At 40.0% G+C, this 19,815-nt stretch overlaps 1 protein-coding gene across 2 annotated transcripts in view; it reads left to right on the top strand.

Annotated features, from left to right (window-relative positions):
• CNOT6 (CCR4-NOT transcription complex subunit 6) overlaps nt 1–19,815 on the top strand; it is an 83,721-nt gene that overhangs the window by 3,256 nt on the left and 60,650 nt on the right. For both annotated transcript variants that reach the window (XM_019963697.2, XM_019963696.2), the window contains exon 2: nt 15,891–16,004. In XM_019963697.2, coding sequence (XP_019819256.1) covers nt 15,893–16,004 — 112 coding nt within the window. In that variant the 5' untranslated portion in view covers nt 15,891–15,892. The remainder of the gene's footprint in view (nt 1–15,890; nt 16,005–19,815) is intronic.

The raw sequence follows: 19,815 nt of genomic DNA, 5'->3' as shown, positions 1-19,815 counted from the left end.
CCAAGCTCAAAGGTTATGGCTATCCTGATGGTCTGTGAGGATATGGACTGTAAACATTTTGTGAAATTGGGTGGAGGACAGAGTTTTCCCTTCTGTATGGTGGTGGTGGTTTAGTTTCTAAGTTGTGTCTGACTCTTGAGACCCCATGGACTGGGGTTCCTGCCAGGTTCCTCTGGGATTTTCCCAAGCAAGAATACCTGAATGGATTGGCATTCCTTTCTCCAGGGAATCTTCCCAACCCAGGGTTTGAACCCAAGTCTTCTGCATTGGCAGGTGGATTCTGAGCCACCAGGGAAGCCCAGAGCAACATATAGGTTCCTAAAAGTCACCATGGTAGGCAGAATTGTGCAGTAAAAACTATAGGCCTTTTGGGAAAAATGGTGCTGGGACACAACAGTCAGAACATTGTCAGTGACTTTATTTTTTTAAAAAGGAACCTGATAAAAATGGTAGCATAGTTTTAATCCTAAATGATTAAGGAATACATAAATACCACAGGTGCTGGAGAAGACTCTTCAGAGTCCTTTGGACAGCAAGGAGATCAAACCAGTCAATCCTAAAGGAAATCAACTCTGAATATAGATGGGAAGGACTGATGCTGAAGCTGAAGCTCCAATGTGAAGCTGATGTGAAGAGCTGCCTCACTGTGAAAAGACCCTGATGCTGGGAAAGATTGAGGGCAGGAGGAGAAGGGGACGACAGAGGAGATGGTTGGATGTCATCACCAACTCGATGGACAAGAGTTTGACCAAACTCCTGGAGATAATGAAGGACAGGGAAGCCTGGGGTGCTGCAGTCCATGGGGCTGCAAAGAGTTGGACACAGCAGCTGAACAAATACCATGATAAATGTGACACTTTACCTTGAAAAAGACCTGGTTTGCTTGTGGAAATGGGCATCAGAAGGGTTGCTGCTTGTGAGTTATTGTAAGGTGATGGAAAGAGGGTTACCTGAAATCAAATGGAATGTTATAATAACACCAGATGTGGATGGGTGTGGCTCAGCATATGTGTACACACAGACTGAACTGATGGAGCTGATAGGTGTTTTCAGGTGTGTGTATTTTGTAAATTTCTATGTAGCTCTGTTCAGCCAGGGGCAGGTTTCTGCCTTTTTCAAGTGTTTTTCTCAGACAAAATCGTATGTAAGCAAATGGCAATTTTGTGTTATGCTCAAATTTTCTAATATATTAGTTACGTTGGAACAGATTATTTTCAGAATAAAGGATACAGCAGAACTAATTACGCTTCAACATAGCATTTTAAAGTAGTGCTAAAACTCAATTCCAAAAATACCTGAAACACGCTATTTTAGACTTGATACTGTAATCGGGATGGTTGGAAAGCGTCACCGACTCTGGACATGAATTTGAGCCAACTCTGGGAGATAGAAGAGACTGGAGGAGCCTGGTGTGCTGCAGTTTATGGGGTCAAAAAGAGTCAAGACTTAGCGACTGAATAACAACAACAGTAGTAGGGCTTATGCTCTTGTATTTCAAGTGGGCTTATAATGGTGCAGAGAGAAAAACAAATGAACCAATAAAGCGCTCATCAAGTTACATGAGGAGTACACACAGTATTTGGGGGATGCTAAAGAAGGAACAGAGGCTTCCCTGGTGGCTCAGATGGTAGAGAATCTGAAATGCAGGAGACCTGGGTTCAGTCCTTGGGTTGGGAGGATTCCCCTGGAGAAGGGAATGGCTACCCACTCCAGTATTCTTACATGGAGAATTTCATGGACAGAGGAACCTGGCCAGCCGCAGTCCATGGGGTCGCAAGAGCTGGACGTGACTTAGCAACTAAATCACCACCGCCAAAGAAGGAGCATCTAATTCTGCTTTGGAAACGGGGGAATTCATCTCAGAGGTCTTTGGGCTGAATTTTGAAAGTTGAATAGAGATTTGTTAGACTGAGTGGAGGCATTTCAGTGGGAAGAAAGAGTATGTGCGAAAACAAGTTACGTACAACTTGGACTGTGAAACAGGTTGCAAAGATGTAAGGGACAGGAGGAGTTGCCAGAAATAGTCTATGAATGGTCTTAGGCTCTTTCTTAAAGTGTTGGGATGTAAGTTTGTATATAATAGGGATTCATTGAGAGTTTAGGTGGATGGGGTGGGGAAGTTGTATGTGTGATATACTTTTTCAGGAGACATAGTAAAAATGTGAAGGCTTGACGAAGAGGGTCAAGAAACTGGGGTCAGAAAGTCCTTAGGACTTCACTTAAGTCCTTATGAGAGAAATACTCTAGAATTGTTAAAGCCTTCATGATTTATATGGTCAGCATTTTTTGAATGATTTTCTGTCTTAGTTTTCAGGGGGAAAAAGGACTAGAAGGTCAAAATTGATTTCTAGTATACTAGAACTTCCCACAATGATTGTATGTATGACTTAGCAGCTAGAATAAATGTTGAATGTCTCAAAAGGCCAAAATTGCAGTGAGATATGGTGTGGTCACTCACGTAGAGCCTGACATCCTGGAGTCTGAAATCAAGTAGGCCATAGGAAGCGTTACTACAAACAAGGCTAGTGGAGGTGATGGAATTCCAGATGAGCTATTTCACATCCTAAAAGATGCTGTGAAAGTGCTGCACTCAATAAGCCAGCTAATTTGGAAGACTCAGCAGTGCTCACAGGCCTGGAAGAGGTCAGTTTTCATTCCAATCCCAAAGAAGGACAGTGCCAAACAATGTTCAGACTACTGTACAATTGAGCTCATTTCACAATGCTGTTAAGATGTTGCTCTATATCCTTCAAGCAGGAACTTCAGATGGACAAGGTGGATTTAGAAAAGGCAGAGGAACTAGATATCAAGTTGCTGACATTTGTTGGATCATAGGGAAAGGAAGGGAATTCCAGAAAAACATCTAGTTCTTCTTCATTGACTATGCTAAAGCTTTTGACTGTGTGGATCACAGCAACTGTGGAAAATTCTGAAAGAGATGGGAATACTAGACCCCCTTACCTGCCTCCTGAGAAACCTGTATGCAGGTCAAGAAGCAACAGAATCTTACATGGAACAACTGACTGACTGCAAATTGGGAAAGGAGTATGACAAGTCTGTATATTGTCACCCTGATTATTTAACTTATATGCAGAGTAAGTACATCGTGCAAAATGCCAGGTTGGATGAATCCCAAGCTGGAATCAAGATTACAGGGAGAAATAGCAACAACCTCAGATACACTGATGATACCACTCTCATGGCAGAAAGTGAAGAGGGCTATAGAGCCTCTTGATGAGGGTAAGAAGAGAGTGAAAAAGCTGGCTTAACACTCAGCATTCAATAAGCAAAGATCTTGGCATCTGGTCCCATCACTTCATGGCAAATAGAAGGGAAAAAAGTGGAAGCAGTGATAGGTTTTATTTTCTTGGGCTCCAGAATCACTGTGGATGGTGACTGCAGCCATGAAATTAAAAGATACTTGCTCCTTGGAAGGAAAACTATGACAAACTTAGACAGCATTTTAAAAAGCAAAAATATGTTGCCAACCTAAAGTCCATATAGTTAAAGCTATGGTTTTTCCAGTAGCCATGTATGAATGTGAGAGTTGGACCATAAAGAAGGCTGAGTGCTGAAGAATTGATGCCTTTGAATTATGGTGCTGGAGAGTCCCTTGGACCACAAGCTGTTCAAACCAGTCAGTCCTAAAGGAAATGAACCCTGAGTATTCACTGGAAGGACTGATGTTGAAGCTGAAGCTCTATCTTCAGCTAGAGCTTTGGCCTCCTGATTCAAAGAGCAGACTCATTAGAAAAGCACCTGCTGCTGGGAGAGACTGAAGGCAAAAAGAGAAGAGGGCAGCAGAAGAGATGGATAGAGAGCATCACTGAGTCAGTGGACATGAATTTGAGCAAACTCTGGGAAATAGGGAAGGATAGGGAAGTCTGGCGTGCTGCAGTCCATGGGGTCACAAAGAGTTGGTTGTGATTTAGTGAATGAAAGACAACAAAAAGGGGTAGCTATAATAATGTGATCGTAAGAGAGGAAAGAGCAATTAGATGATTGAAAATCTGGCCAAAGATAAGAGATGAAAAGGTTTCTGTTGGCAGCCATCATTGTTGGATTGGTTGTTGCTTGTCCTATGCTAAGAGAAAAGATTTAGATTTAGTACTGGTGGTTGGCTCTCCTTACCTTTTTGATCTCAGTGATGTTTCACCACCCAAATTTTGACTCAACGCCCTTCATATTAGTTGGCATTCAGCTTTGTTGATTAGATCATAAATCGTGATTGTCTTAATATATTCTCTTGCTCTGTACTTCATATTTGACTTAAAATATAGAAATTAAGATTTCTACACTGAGAAATATTTGTATTTTAAATTGAAATTTGTGGATGACCTGTATTTAGTGTACCTTTGTAGTTATATTTTGAATTGATTTATTGAGTTGAATTTGCTAGTATTTGTCCATTTTTGACCTTCAAAATTGGTAGTTTCCTGTGGTGTTGCAGTACACTCTCGCTTCTCTCTGTATTTTATATTCAATCATGTTATTAGGCACAGGCACATGGTTAGAACTGCATTTTATCAGCAGTCTGTCATGGTGGTTAGTGGTTTAGTTGCTAAGTTGTGTCCGACTCTTGAGACCCCATGGATTGTAGCCTGCCAGGCTCTCCTGTCCATGGAATTCTCCAGGCAAGAATGCTGAAATGGATTGCCATTTCCTTCTCCAGGGGATCTTCCTAACCCAGGGATCAAACCTACACCTCCAGCATTGCAGGCAGATTCTTTACTGCTGAGCCACCAGGGAATCCCCCTTAATAGCAGTCTAGTAAACTCTTATAGGCAGTTGGTTATTGACTGGGCACTGCAGATGCAGACGGGTATGCCAGTCTTCTCCTTTGAGAAATTAGACTACTACGTCTGCTGTTTGACTCTGTATTTGGAGGATTATTTTATCATAATTTAAAAATCTTTTTTGCAGAGGTTTTACTGGTTGTAAGTTTTAGTTAAACCAATATGAACTTAAAATGAGAAGTGTTAGTTGGTCAGTCATGTCTGACTCTTTGCAACCCAATGGACTGTAGCCTGCCAAACTTCTCTATCCATGGAATTTCCCAGGCAAGAATACTGATGTGGATTTCCATTCCCTCCTTAAATTTATTTTTATTCTCCATGAGAAAAGGATTTAAGGAATTGAGATTTTGGGACGCAGGAGAAGGTAGTTACTGAAACCTTAAATTTTTAGAAATACCACTGCAATGTTCTTTGCCTTTTTCATTCTCATCCTCTTATGAGTATACTGTGCAGTTTTTCATAGACTAACAAATGTGTATGATATCTGATTAATTGAATTCAGAGTAGACAGGCTGTCTTCCAGCATGTTAGACCTTAAAGATTTGTAAAAATGTAAGACAGTGTCACTCTTCTTGCAAAATTTTGCTTTGTTTTTGAAAGTAGTTACTCTTCATTAAAATGCTGTGGTTAACATGTGCTAGGTTTATTATATTTAGTGAGTTAATACATGCCGGAGTCCAGCTCAAGCAGCCAGGGAATCAGCCTGAAGAGATGAGTGGTGTCGGCGGAAAATGATGCAGCCTCCAACCCACTCCAGTGTTCTTGCCTGGAGAATCCCAGGGACGGGGGAGCCTGGTGGGCTGCCGTCTATGGGGTCACACAGAGTCGGACACGACTGAAGTGACTTAGCAGCAGTAGCAGCTGACTCAAGGTGCGGGACTGCATGTTTATTTCAAGCTTCAGGTTTTCTTTTATACTTTGACAAAAGCATTAGGTCAGAGGTTTGACATTTTCAGTTCCTCTTCACCCAGATTATTGTCTCATTGTTGTCCTTCAAACAGAGTTCCTGATTACATTATAACTCATGCTTATGTCTGGGCTGCATACCACATTCCTCAGTTTATTTCTTATCTTTCTAAATCCTGCTTGCCCCTAGTATCTTAAGCTCACTATCTCCTAAAAAGGCTTATAGCTATCTCTAAAATTCCTAATCCCTACAAGCTATAGTAAAATATGCTAACACTACAACATTCCTTAAACTTTTAGCTTCTAACTATTCTTAATTATTCCTAAACCCTAAACTCTGCAGACTTCCTTTGCCATAAACATTCCCCTCACAAACAGGTCTTAGATAACAATCCTTCCCATGGCCTCGAGCTGCAGCCTGCGTGCTCATCCTGGAACGTTCTTTGTAAAGATCCTTGAATGAATGTCAATAGTTACTTTATAGATTATTTTCTGGGCACAACTGCAGAAGGCTTTATGCTTTCTCATGCTTCTCTCAAGAACAATAAGCACCTTAACATTCTTTCCAGCCAACTCAACCGAAGAAAGGAAAAAACAAGTCAGAATCACAAGGCCTAACTCCTTCATCCTGGGACCGTGCCTGCGGGACAAGGAGAGGGGGTTGGGGCCATGCCTCCATTTTGTCAGTAATGCCTAACATGGCTCCCGACAAATACACTTTTAAATTCCTTAGTTCTTATTTCTAATACAGTAAATATTGATAGATAGAACTCACATACAAAAGGTCTTTGAGGTACTTGAGTATAAGGATCCTGAGATGATAGCATTTGAGATCTGCTGGAGAAGGCAATGGCACCCCACTCCAGTACTCTTGCCTGGAAAATTGCATGGACAGAGGAGCCCGGTAGGCTACAGTCCATGGGGTTGCTAAGAGTCAGACACGACTGAGCTACTTCACTTTCACTTTTCACTTTCATGCACTGGAGAAGGAAATGGCAACCCACTTCAGTGTTCTTGCCTGGAGAATCCCAGGGATGGGGGAGCCTGGTGGTCTACCGTCTATGGGGTCGCACAGGGTCGGACACGACTGAAGCGACTTAGCAGCAGCAGCAGCAGCAGTCTTAAGTATTAGGCAGAGTTTGGGAGTAGAGAATATGAGTGAAGAGTGGTTTGTAAAGATGATATATCTGAGAAGGCAACTCAAGGACTCATGGTCTTAGTAACATAATATTTGAAGAATGAACCCAGAAGATCTTGGTTTCATCAGTGACAGAATTCTAGAGTTGTATGAGGCATTGGTGTACCGCTTGCAACTATATTGTCCCAGGTTCAAATCCTAGCTCTACTATTAGGTTGGTGCAGACACAATTGCGGTTTCAGACTGTGAATCATTGTAACTAGGCTGAAACACAAATCTTTATTAATCAAAACTGTTGACCACTTCTGGCTGCAGGCCTTGCAGTTTTTGGTACATCTCATTGATTTGTTGAGCATACTTCTCAGATGTAATGGTTTTGCCCTGATTCAGAAAGCTGTAGTGGATCAGACTGGCAGCAGACCACCAAGTTTGGCTTTGGGAGAAGCTTTGGAGCTTTTTGGTTCAACCACTGTTGCCAGTTGTTGTCTAAAATCCACGTTTCGTTGCATGTTACAATCTGATTGAGAAATGGTTCATTGTTGTGTAGAATAAGAGAAGATGACACTTCAAAACAATGATTTTTTTTTAAAATTTTCGGTCAGCTCATGACCCACTTAACCAAGCTTTTTCACCTTTCCAATTGCATCACACACTGAATGACTGTAGAAAGCTGGACATTGAAGTCTTTGGCAACTTCTTGTGTAGTTGTAAGAGGATCAGCTTTGATGATGGCTTTCAGTTGGTCGCTGTTAACTTCTGATGGCTGCCCACCACGCTCCTCATCGTCAAGGCTCTCGTCTCCTTTGCAGAACTTCTTGAACCACCACTGCACTGTATGTTCATTAGCAGATCCCCAGGCCAAATGTGTTGTTGATGTTGAGAGTTGTCTCCCCTGCTTTACAACCCGTTTGAACTTGAAGAAGAAAATCGCTCAAATTTGCTTTTTGTCTAACATCTTTTCCATAATCTAAAATAAATATAAAATACATAGAAAGTAATGTCAAGAGCACGGGAAAAAAAGGCAAGAAATGTGTATTAAAATGATGTATAACATAATCACATTTATTTAAGAATGTATTCCAATATCAAACAGCAAATTTCAACAGTGCTAAAACTGCGATTACTTTTGCACCAACCTAATACTAACCAAGTGTGTGTGACTTTGGGCAAGTTACTTAAATGTAAGAGCCTCAGTTTCCTCATCAAAAGTAAAAAGAGGATAGCGCCTACTTCATGGGCTGCTATGAGAATTAAATCGAGATAATACAAGGAAATTATTGCATAATGGTTGAAAGCCAGACTGTTGGATCAGATTTGAGTTAAAGTCTCAGTTGTGCCACTAGTACCTGTGATCTAGACAAGTGACTCTCTGACCCTTCCTTTCTTTATGTATGAAGAGAAGTAGTATTTATTTCTAGGAGTTGTGAGGATTAAATGACATAATGTATGTGAAGGGGCAGCCAGTTGGTGAGTGCTCAGAACGTGTTAGCTGTTATATGCCCTGTGCAGAGTGTGGCAGACAGGCACCCAGCAGTTTTGTCATTACTGCCACCTGTTTGAGGTTTGCTCTCATTTTGCTCTAGTATGTCACTAAGATTATACAGTTTTTACCTTTAAGTTTGGGCTTTCCTGGTGGCTCAGTGGTAAAGAATCTGCCTGCCAGTTCAGGAGATGTGGGTTTGATTCCTGGGTTGGAAAGTCTCCTGGAGAAGGAAATGGCAGCCTACTCCAGGGCTGTAGCCTGTTCCCATGGACAGAGGAACCTGGCAGGCTACAGTCCATGGGATCGCAAAAGAGTAGGACACAACTTAGCAACTAAACAACAACATTGACTGAGCACCTACTATTTGCCAGGCTCTGAAAATATAAAACTATTTAAAATGTAAGTGCAAGGATCCTATAGTAGAGTAGGTGAATGAGATGTAAAAAAAATCAAGGTGGGGTTAAAGAGGCAACATTAGAAATACCTTCAAGGTTCAGAATAGCTCAAAGCAGGAAATTATAGACTCCTGTGTTGGTGAGGGATAGGGAAGGAGTCCTAAATTAATGTTTGTAAAAAGAAAGGTTTGTAGTGTGATTACACTGTTGTAAGGTTTTTGTTTGCAACTCCCTCCCCCAACCCCGTAGATTAAGATCCAAGATCATGTACATGTTTCCTGCTTATTTTTTCCCAGCACCTGACAGAGTGCTTGAAACAGAAGCAGAAGGTGCTTAGTAAATATTTGTTGAATGAATGATTCTGTAAAGAAAGCTTCCTTAAGGAAGCATGATTCAGTTGTATTGAATTGCCCTTTTTTTTTTATTATTATTTTTAGTTTTCTTTGAAAACCTGATTTTGAGTTTGAAGGAAAGAATGTTTAGACCACTTTATTAGTGTAACATGCTAGGTCTGACACAGGACGCTGGGAGATAACAATTGGACTGATAAATGCTGAGTAAATGTGTGGTGTGCAGAGGAAAGAGGAGTGGATTTGTGCCTTTGTTGGGAAGGGCTTACAGGGGCTCTGATGTTAACTTGAGTTGCTGTGAAGGGGATGAGTAGGAGTTTCGAGTGAAGGTTGTCTGGTGAAAGGATTAGGATGTATCATTGAAAGATTGTCTTCGAAGTAGGTATGCTTTGATCAACTTCGGACTTGATAGAATGATGCACATGTAAGTGGCTGAAGATGAGTGAGAAAATAGTGCCCTAAATCCAGGTCGTAAAGGACTTTGATGTTAGGGTTTTAACTAACTAGGTAGGCAGAAAGGGCCATGTTAGAGTTTTAAGCAGGAGAGTTACATGGGCAGGCATCAATCAGGAAGATATAGAGAAGGTTGTTTAAAAGTTGTAGCTGATAAATGAGGGTGTGAATTAACTTTAATAGCTGTAAAAATGGAAAAGACAGGTTTAGAAGTCCTGAAGAGGTAAAAATTAGTTGGATTTAGTGAAAGATTTGTTAACACCTAGTGAAAATTTGGATTGGAAAAAGTCAATGGGCACCAAGGCTGGTGGCACTACCTTTTGTATATTCCCGAGCTTATAGTTCTTTGAGGAGCCTGATCAATAAATAAAAGGGTCTTTTTTTGAGAAATGAGTCTATTTCTCCTTTTTTCCCTTGCCTGCCTTTCCTCTGCCCCACTCACTCTTTTTCTTTGTGTTTCTGAAAGAAGTAAAACACCAAGAATGGAGGAGAAAATGTAACAAACAAGAAAGGAAAAGAACTTACCTTTTTGTCTTGTCAGTTAAGATTGGCTGTAATTTGAAATTGGTCATTTGTAGTGATATGGATGAACCTAGAGTATGTCATACAGAGTGAAGTAAGTCAGAAAGAGAAAAACAAATATATATTAACACACACACACACACACACACACACATATATGGAATCTAGAAAAATGGTACTGATGAACGTATTTGCAGGACAGGACTAGAAACACAGACCCAGGCAATGGACTTGTGGATGTGGGGAAACAGATAGTGGGACACGTTGAGAGAGCAGCACTCACATACATACACGGCCGTGTGTGAAATAGATGCTAATGGGAGCTGCTGTGGAGCACAGGAAGCTATGCTCCATGTTCTGTGATGACCTAGGGAGTGGGGCTGGGGGCTGCGATGGAGGCTCAAGAGGGAGGGGATCTATGTATGCTTACATCTGATTCATGTTGCTGTAGAGCAGAAACTGATGCATTATAAAGCAATCATACTCTAATTAAAATATAAAAAAATTGGCTATGACTCAAACTTATTTCCCTTGGGAAAAAAATCTGGCCATTACAATTAAATTATTTAACTTTAGAGTGTCTTTTAACAAGTTTTTATACATTGCTGCAATAAAATCTCATAATAATTTATTAATATTTCAAAATATGAACTAGGTATTAAATGTTTCTCCAGCTGTCTGCAGAATGTTGTTGTGGATTTGTGGATCATTCATTACATCTCATTATATACATCTCTTCATTCTCTTCAAATCTGTAATAGTTCTGACCCCAGTTTGTTGAAGGTAGCAGACCAGTTATCCTGGAGAAAGTCCTTCATTGCAGTTGCTGCTTTGGTGTCATCTAGCCAGTTGCTCTGGGCTTCCCTGGTAGCTCTGCTGGTAAAGAATCCACCTGCAATGCAGGAGACGCCAGTTTGATTCCTGGGTCAGAAGTTCCCCTGGACAAGGGATAGGCTATTTACTCCAGTGTTCTTGGGCTTCCCTGGGGGCTGAGACTGTAAAGAATCCACCTGCATTGCAGGAGACCTGGGTTCGATCCCTGGGTTGGGAAGATCCCGTGGAGGAGGAAATTGCAACCCACTCCAGTATTCTTGCCTGGAAATCCCCATGGACAGAGGTGCCTGGTGGGGTACAGTCCATGGGGTTGCAAAGAGTCGAACGTAACTAAGCACAGCACAGCACAGCCAGTTCCTCCAGTTCTGAAAAGGGTAAACATTATTGGTGTGTATTTCATATTCTGTCAGATCAAAAGACCCACAGTGTCTGGTTCTGCCCCTTACTAGTGTTGAGAAGATTGATGAAGAGGTAATAGTTTATTCCTCTGTTGAACATTTTCTACCTTATAATCAAAAAACAACCTGGGTGGTGGTGTTACCTTAGCATTATGCCAGTGCCAGTGATTCATCCCAAGGTTTTAACTCAGTTTATAAGTCTTTGTTTTAGAAAGGCTCATTGGGAATTGTGAAATGATATTGTTTTTATTTTTTCATACTTCATTTATTGTCTTTCTTTTGTAAAATAGGACTTTTTTTCACCTGGGCCATTTGATGACTGAAATAGAGTACCCATTGAAAGGATAGATGCTTAAATCTTTTTATTTAGTACTAAATTTCTTAGTTTGGAAGCTGCCTCAAATGGTGTTTGACTTGCAGTTAGGGTCCCCCACCGGACCCCTTCCCCTCTCCTCCTCCCTCCACTTCTCTGTTACCCTTTCTCCTGTGTATTTTTAAGCCATTTCATAAAATCTTTAATAATGTAAGCGTATCTTTCTGTCTGGTAAATAATGTCCTGTATTTCTTCAAGGTAAATAATTATTTTATTCTAAGATAATGAAAAACCATTTCTCTGAGGTCTAGATCAGGGACAGATTTTATGCTGCCAGGATCAGTAATGATGTTTGGCATTGGATTGGGGGAGTTGAAGATTGACTAGTCTGGGGTTATATACATGCTGACTCTGGCCTAGCTATTTTTTAAAAGTCTTGTAATTTTCCTTGGCAGTTTTCCAGTCAGTTTTGAAAACCTTTTACTCTTTTCAGATAGTAATCTGCAGCGACATACTGTATTTTTTAGAGAGCAAGAGCTGCTTGTTGATTTCAAGGCCTGAGGAAAAATCCTGAATTGTTGGTGTTCTTATGTCCTTTTTACTACCTAGTTTCCAATACTGTGTTCTGTTGGACTCCAAGAAAAATGGGTGGAATTGCTTAGTGGGCAGATACGCTTCTCAGAAGGGCTTAATTGTCCAGTTTGCTACCATTTCTTTTATTCTCTCATGTTCTTTTCGCACTCTTGGGGATTTGGAAAATAAAGACTGTGCCTCTTTCAAGTTTAGAGTGATGTGCTGTCTCTTAAATTTTAAGACAACCCATCACATGTCTTGAAAACTCAGAAAGGGAGTGGCTGGCTGCCTAGGCAGAAATCATGACTCTTGATGGAATGACCCCAGGTCTAAGACCTGGATTTCAGGTTTCAGTCCGGTAATACTTTTATTTATTCTCTGAAGCATGAACTCTGGACATTGATTCACACTAACTAAGCTTGCATGAGATTGGTAAATCAGTCTTCTGAACTTTCACTAAGTCAAATGATTTAATAACTCAAAGGGAACCCTCTTACACTGTTGGTGGGAACGCAAACTGTGGAGAACAGTGTGGAGATTCCTTAAAAAACTGAGAATAGAACTGTCATACAAACCAACAATCTCACTGCTGGGCATACACACTGAGGAAACCAGAATTAAGAGACACATGTACCCAAGTGTTCATTGCAGCGCTGTTTACAATAGCTGGGACATGGAAGCAACCTTGATGTCCATTGACAGATGAATGAATAAGGAAGATGTGGTACATATACACAATGGAATATTGCTCAGCTATAAAAAGGCACACATTTGAGTTATTTCTAATGAGGTGGATGAAATTGGAGCCTAATATATGAAGTGGAGTAAGAAAGAGAAACACCAATACCGTATATTAACACATACATATGGAATTTAAAAAGACGGTGATGATGATCCTATATGCAAGGCAGCAAAAGAGACAGATGTAAAGAACAGACTTTTAGAAGAAGGGGAGGGTGGGATGAATTGAGAGAATAGTATTGAAACATGTATATTACCATATGTGAAATAGATGACCAGTGCAAGTTCAGTGCATGAAGCAGGGCACTCAAAGCCAGTGCTCTGGGACAACCCAGAGGGATGGGTTGGGGAGGGAGAGGGAGTGGTTCAAGATGGGGGGACACATGTGCACCCATGGCTGATTCATATCAATGTATGGCAGAAACCATCACAATATTGTAAAATAATTATCCTCCAATTACAGTATATTAGTTTAAAAAAATAGCTCATAGGACCAAAATACTAACCTTAGCTGAACACAGCAGCTTATCATTAAATTCTATTTGGAAAGCCAGTGAAGATCAGATGGTTGCTTTGTAAGTAAAATCTAGTCAGAACAGTGGCATTTGAGTGATCATAAGGACTCGTAAGGGATGTTGTCATTAAGCTCTGGTCGCCTTACACAGTGTTTTGTTATTACTGGTATATTCATATGATTCACAGTAGGCACTTGCTTTGCCAGCTTGTCCTCTAGATGGAATAGGAACAGTTCTTGACAGTATAGGTCTTTGTTAGGTATGTTTTGTATTAGTCTAAAAACTTCAGTCATTTCTATTCTGGAGAAATCAACATGTAGGAGAACAGTTTTATTAACAATATTTAACAAAACAAAAACTAGATATTCTGTTTCTTGTGCAGGTGGTTAGTCTCACTATTTACTTACCTTTTTCAAAAAGGGATTACTTACCTCTTCCTGTGTTTTGACTACATAGTCAAAACCATCTTTGTGTTTGAAAAATAGCTCTAGTTCTCATCAGTACAGAAGCGGCATAACATAATGAAAGTAGCTTTAGCCCTTTTCTAATTTTTTTACTGTGTAAAATATACATAACATAAAGTTTACCATGTTAACCATTTTTAAGTGTAGCATTCAGTGTTATTAGATACATTGATGATGTTATGCGGCCATCACCATCATCCTTCTTTGCAACTCTTTTCTTTTTGTAAAACTAAAACCTCAAACCCATTTAGCAGTAACTCCATTTGAGGTAAGTAATTGCTGACTGGCTCACTTTAACTTCATATGATAGTGGGTTTTTCTCCAGCTTTGTTTAGCTGTGTAAGGTATCCAGAGTAGGTGTTCAATTCAGTTGCTCAGTTGTGTCCGACTCTTTGCTACCCCATGAACTGGAGCACGCCAGGCTTTCCGATCTATCACTGTCTCCTGGAGCTCGCTCAAACTTCTGTCCATCGAGTTGGAGATGCCATCCAACCATCTCATCCTCTGTCATCCCCTTCTCCTCCTGCCTTCAATCTTTTCCAGCATCAGAGTCTTTCCCAATGAGTCAGTTCTTCGCATCAGGTGACCAAAGTATTAGAGCTTCAGCGTCAGTCCTTCCAATGAATATTCAGGATTGATTTCCTTTAGGATTGACTGGTTTGATCTCCTTGCAGTCCAAGGGACTCTCAAAGAGTCTTCTCCAACACCACAGTTCAAAAGCATCAATTCTCTGGTGCTCAGCTTTCTTTATGGTCCAGCTCTCACATCCATACGTGACTACTGGAAAGACCGTAGCTTTGATTAGACGGATCCTTGTTGGCAAAGTAATGTCTCTGCTTTTTAATATGAATTTTAAAATAACCACAAGCAAAATGAACAGTAGTCCCAGTATCAGCTTAGATATAATTCTTCCAGTTTGTCTGATTCTCATAAATGTTTTTTACATTTAATTTGGTCACATTAGACCCAGATGAGGTTTATACATTACATCTGATTGCTGTGCCTCATAAGTCATTTAATATCAGTTTCCTTTTCATATAATTTATTTGTTGAGGAAATTGGGCCTTCTGTCATGTAGAACTTTCTGTTGTCTGCATCTGGCTGGCTGTATTCTTGTGGCATTATTTTAATAGTTAAGAAAAAATTTTTTTACTCATAGTAAAATATACATAGCAAAATATGCTATCTTAATAATCATTTTAAGTGTGCAGTTCAGTAGTGTTAAGTGTATTCACATTATTGTGTCTTATGTTACTTTTACCATATTCCTCCGTCTCCTTACTTGGTATAAACTGGTTCCAGATCTAGAGAGGCTTATTTGATTCAAGTTCAGTCTTGTAATTTTTTTTTTGGATGAAGGGGCAAGAGTGTACATAGTATTGACATATAAGTCTAGTTGTCCTGAGATTGATCCTTGGGTTGAGGTCTTACAGCCTGATCTATTTAAATTTTTTCCATTGGACATTTTTCACCTGATTCCTTTATTAGCCATTAACGGTCATCCGTTTTTTTCATTAGAGGTTGTGAAATAGTGGTTTTTCTAATTACGTAACTTTCTTCATTTATTAGCTAGAATTCTGTTAAGAACATTTCCTCAACTAGTTTCTGCCAGAAATGCTGGATAAATACTTGATTCTTTCCCTTTATTTTCCAACTTCAGGTGACAGGTTTTTTTTTTTTCTTCCATCAGAGTTTTGGAGTCATAGAGTTTAAAATTGATTCGTAGTCTTCCTTTTGTTGTTCAGATTGTCTTATCTTGGCCAGTGGGACCTCTTCAGGCTAACTCCTATGCCCTTCACAGCTAGAGCATCTTTCTTAGTGTCCAGGCTTGTTTATATTTTTCCAATCCCATTCTTGAAATCTTCCATTTCTTTTAGGAGTTCCTAGTTTGTTTTGGTGGGAAATTGTGTTTAGAGATCATAATATGGATGTCTACTTTTAAAAAAGATGTTATTTTCAGTTATTTGACTCTTTCAAATATTGATTGGTTTCTTTTCTTGATTCAACAGGCATGCCCAAAGAAAAATACGAGCCCCCTGACCCTCGGAGGATGTACACAATTATGTCCTCTGAGGAAGCAGCAAATGGAAAGAAATCTCATTGGGTGGAGCTTGAAATAAGTGGTAAGACATACACGGCTAAATTTATGGTTTGGAAGTTAAGATCTAGTAATGCCAGTACACAGGGAAGCAATGCTGTATTTTACCAATGCTGATTTGTCTTAGAAGCTGAAATGTTCAGTAGGAAAAACATGGTTTGAGTCAAAGTTCAGAACCCATTCATTGCTTATTTTCTCACTGTCAGTGTCCTTTTATAAAATCAAGATGATAATATCAAAGATGAAATGAAAATAGCATATGTAGTGATTAGTATACAAAGGTTTGTCCTGTTCCTTAATTCTCTGATGACGTAGGGTAGGGATTTTTGTGTTATCCAGTTACAGGTTTCCAATGAGGTGGGGAATGCCTGTTTGGCTGTAGATTCTGGGATAGATTTGTTTCTCCTTATTTTCTGAATTTGTGTTTCAGTCTGAGTCTCTGGGGACAGCCTTGTTCAGAAACACAAAATCTTGAAAGAGTTTGAAGCAGCTCTCAGGATTCCCTTCTGCCTTTAATGCAAGTCTTCAAAAATATGGCCAAGGGGCGTGATTGCTTCTTAAGGCAACCAGGGCTAAAGAAATTTTGTGTTCATGTTGGCCTAACATGCCTCCTCATGCTTTCCTTCTAGTTTTTCTTGACTGTTGCTTTCTGAAATAATATTGACCAAATTGTCTTTTCTTTCACCTGGCTGCCCTTGATATTTTTAAAAGTTTAATGCAACAAACATACTGAGTATATGCTATGTGTAAAACATTTTCCAGGTGCTGTACTAGGCATATGTGAGATATATAGATGGGGGGGAAGGTCTGTTTCATTCTGACGCTTTTGACATATTACTGGGCGAGAGGAAGGGACTGTGCCAGTGTGAGTAACTAATAGACAAAATACAGCTGTGAAGTCTAAGTAGAAAAGCGCTGTACAGAAAGCAGAAGGAGGTAGTGACAGTAGCATCTCTCCCCTGTCAGCTCCGAAGTTCTGATTAACTATTGAGTAAACCTAAGCACCTTCATGCAGCCTTGGTAGAGGTTGGTACCTATATGGGTCTCTCCTGTTTTCCCTCTTCCAGTTTCTGGAGTGCTGGTGTAGAGTGGTGGGAGAGTGAAATTTCTCTCTTCTTTTGGCTGTCCTGTCAAATTTGATTTTCTCTGTCAGAGAGCCTTTGAAGCATAGGCAATTACCGTTCCAACTTCCCCTTTTAATTTCTGCAGGGTTGGTATTTAACTATATTTTTCTTTTTTCAGTCTGTATTAGCAGTTTTTGAATTACAAGTCGTTTGCTTCTAGGAAATTTGGATAATCTATAAAGTGCACTTAGGTTAGTGAGGTTATATCTCTGAGGTAAAGGGGATTTTTCTCTGTCTGCTCACTCTACCTTATGTTTGGAACTCAGTGGCAATTTGGAGTCATTGTTCTCTGCTTACTCTGAACTTTGGGAAGAGATCTGTGTAGAAGATAGGAATGAAAAGGAGAGATTTTTCCTTTAAAATAGCATTCTTAACAGTTTTATCTTTACCAAGTGTTGTGGAGGATAAGCTGTTGATTGAATAGGTCTGGTGGAATAAGACCTTGTAATTAACAAAACCACTATCAGGAAGGTCACTTTATTATCTTAATACATGAATATAAACTCCAGTGTGTAGAAATTTTCAAGACTGAATTCATTTCATGCTAAGATTAGAGTTATTTCAAGGCTAGAGTTATCCTGTATATTATATACTCTAGCATTCCTTAAGATCTGTGATACAAAATTCTAGGGATCTGAGGTCACTGAATTCTGGACCTGAAGTAATCTCATATATTCTTCTGGTTCTAGGGAGATGAGTGGTTAGATCTTGTGCCATTGGAGGTAGCCAGATAATCCAAATGGCTGTTAGTCATTTACTTTTTTAAAGAAGGCCATTTTTTTAATGGTAAAATCAAACACAGATAAAGAAAACCCCAGAAGCATATTAGTGAATTATTTTAAGGCCAGAAGCCTAGTAATACCCAGGTCAAGAATTAGAAGTTTTCTGATCAGTCCAATAGGCATGAAACGCATGTGGCTACTGAGCATTTGAAATGTGCTTAGATTAGTCCAGGGCTTCCCTCAGTGGCTCAGTGGCAAAGAATCCTCCTGCCAGTGCAGGGGCCATGGTTTCCATCCTTGGTTTGGGAAGATCTCACATGCCTTGGAACACCTAAGCCCTTACACCACAACTGGTGGCCTGTGCTCTAGAACGCATGCTCTGCAACAGGAGAAGCCATCACAATGAAAAGCCTCTGCTTGCAGCAACTAGAGAAAGCCCATGTGCAGCAACGAAGATCTAGCACAACCAAAAATAAATAAAAAATCTGAAAAAGAAATGTCCTTAGTCCAAACTAGGATGTAGTCCAAGTATAAAACATATGCCTGATTTCAGAGAATTATAAAAAAGAGATGTAAAACCCTTTGTTAATAACTTGATATTAATGAAATAAATGTTTTAGATATAGAGGATTAAATATTATATTACAGTTTAAAAAAAAGGAATTAGAAGTTTTTCACTTTTCCCAGAACCCCTTCCACACCACAGCCAAACACAATCCCTTCCCCACTCCCCAAAAGTAACTGTTACTCTAACTTTTATAGTAATCACTTCTTTTATTTCCTTAGGGCTTGCCTGGTAGCTCAGATGGTAAAGAATCCGCCTGCAATGCGGGAGACCTAGGTTTGATCCCTGTGTTGGGAAGATTTCCTGGAGGAGGGCATGGCAGTATGGCAATACATTTCCAGTATTCTTGCCTGGAGAATCCCCATGGATGAGGAGCCTGGCGGGGTTGCACAGAGTTGGACACGACTGATAACTAAACACAAGTGTTAAGAGTTTAGTGCTCAATTTACATGTTCCCTGTCCATCCTTTTCGTTACAATTTATCTGTTGAACTTCTTATTACCCTGCAGTATGTATTCTCCTGCATGCAGTTCAACATGTTTTTCATCCATATTTGCAAGTAGGATGCAGAGACTTGATCAAGAGTTGGATTTAAGACCCTTGACAGGACTGAAGACTGCGTTATGTGTGTGGTATTATTCTTTTTCTTTAGGAGGCACATAAGATAAAAAAGCCTTCTTTTCTACTGATGTTCAGTGCCTAGAGCCATTAATTTTTTGAAGGTTGCAAAATAGTGATACTCTTTTTTTTTTTTTAATTAGATGAGCTGTATCTGTTAAGAGATACTTTCCCTCATCTTAAAATTTTATTTTATTTTATCTTGGGCTTCCCAGGTGGTGCTAGTGGTAAAGAACCCTCCTGCCAATGCAGGAGACACAAGCAATGCTTGATCCTGGGTTGGGAAGATCCGCTGGAGGAGGGCATGGCGACCACTCCAGTATTCTTGCTTGGAGGATCCCATGGACAGAGGAGCCTGGCAGGCTGCAGTCCACAGGCTCGCAAAGAGTCGGACACGACTGAGTGACCTATGATGCACACAGTTGATTTATTCCCTCATTTATTAATTGATTGCTCAAGATATAAATTTGTATAGGAGAGGTAGAAAAGAATGCTTCTTTCTTTCCTTTTATTTACGAGTTTTCAGGATAACCTGTTGTCCTTTGAAGGTGACCAATCAGATTTTTAAAGTTTCATTTTTAAAGTATCCAGTGGTTTAAGAATCCAACTTCCAATTCAGGGAATTCAGGTTTGATCCTTGGTCCAGGAACTAGGATCTCACATGCTGCAGGGTGACTAAGGCCTTGTGCCACAACTACTGAGCTGATGTGCCACAACTGGAGAAGCCCCCGTGCCACAAGGAATAATCCCACGCCTCAGCTGAGGCCCTACCGATCCAAAAATAATTAAAGAAATAAAGTATTTTAC

The sequence above is a fragment of the Bos indicus genome, chromosome 7, assembly GCF_029378745.1.
Source record: "Bos indicus isolate NIAB-ARS_2022 breed Sahiwal x Tharparkar chromosome 7, NIAB-ARS_B.indTharparkar_mat_pri_1.0, whole genome shotgun sequence".
Classification (NCBI taxonomy): domain Eukaryota; kingdom Metazoa; phylum Chordata; class Mammalia; order Artiodactyla; family Bovidae; genus Bos; species Bos indicus.
Note: the sequence above shows the minus strand (reverse complement) of the source record. Positions and strands in the feature narration are given on the sequence as shown.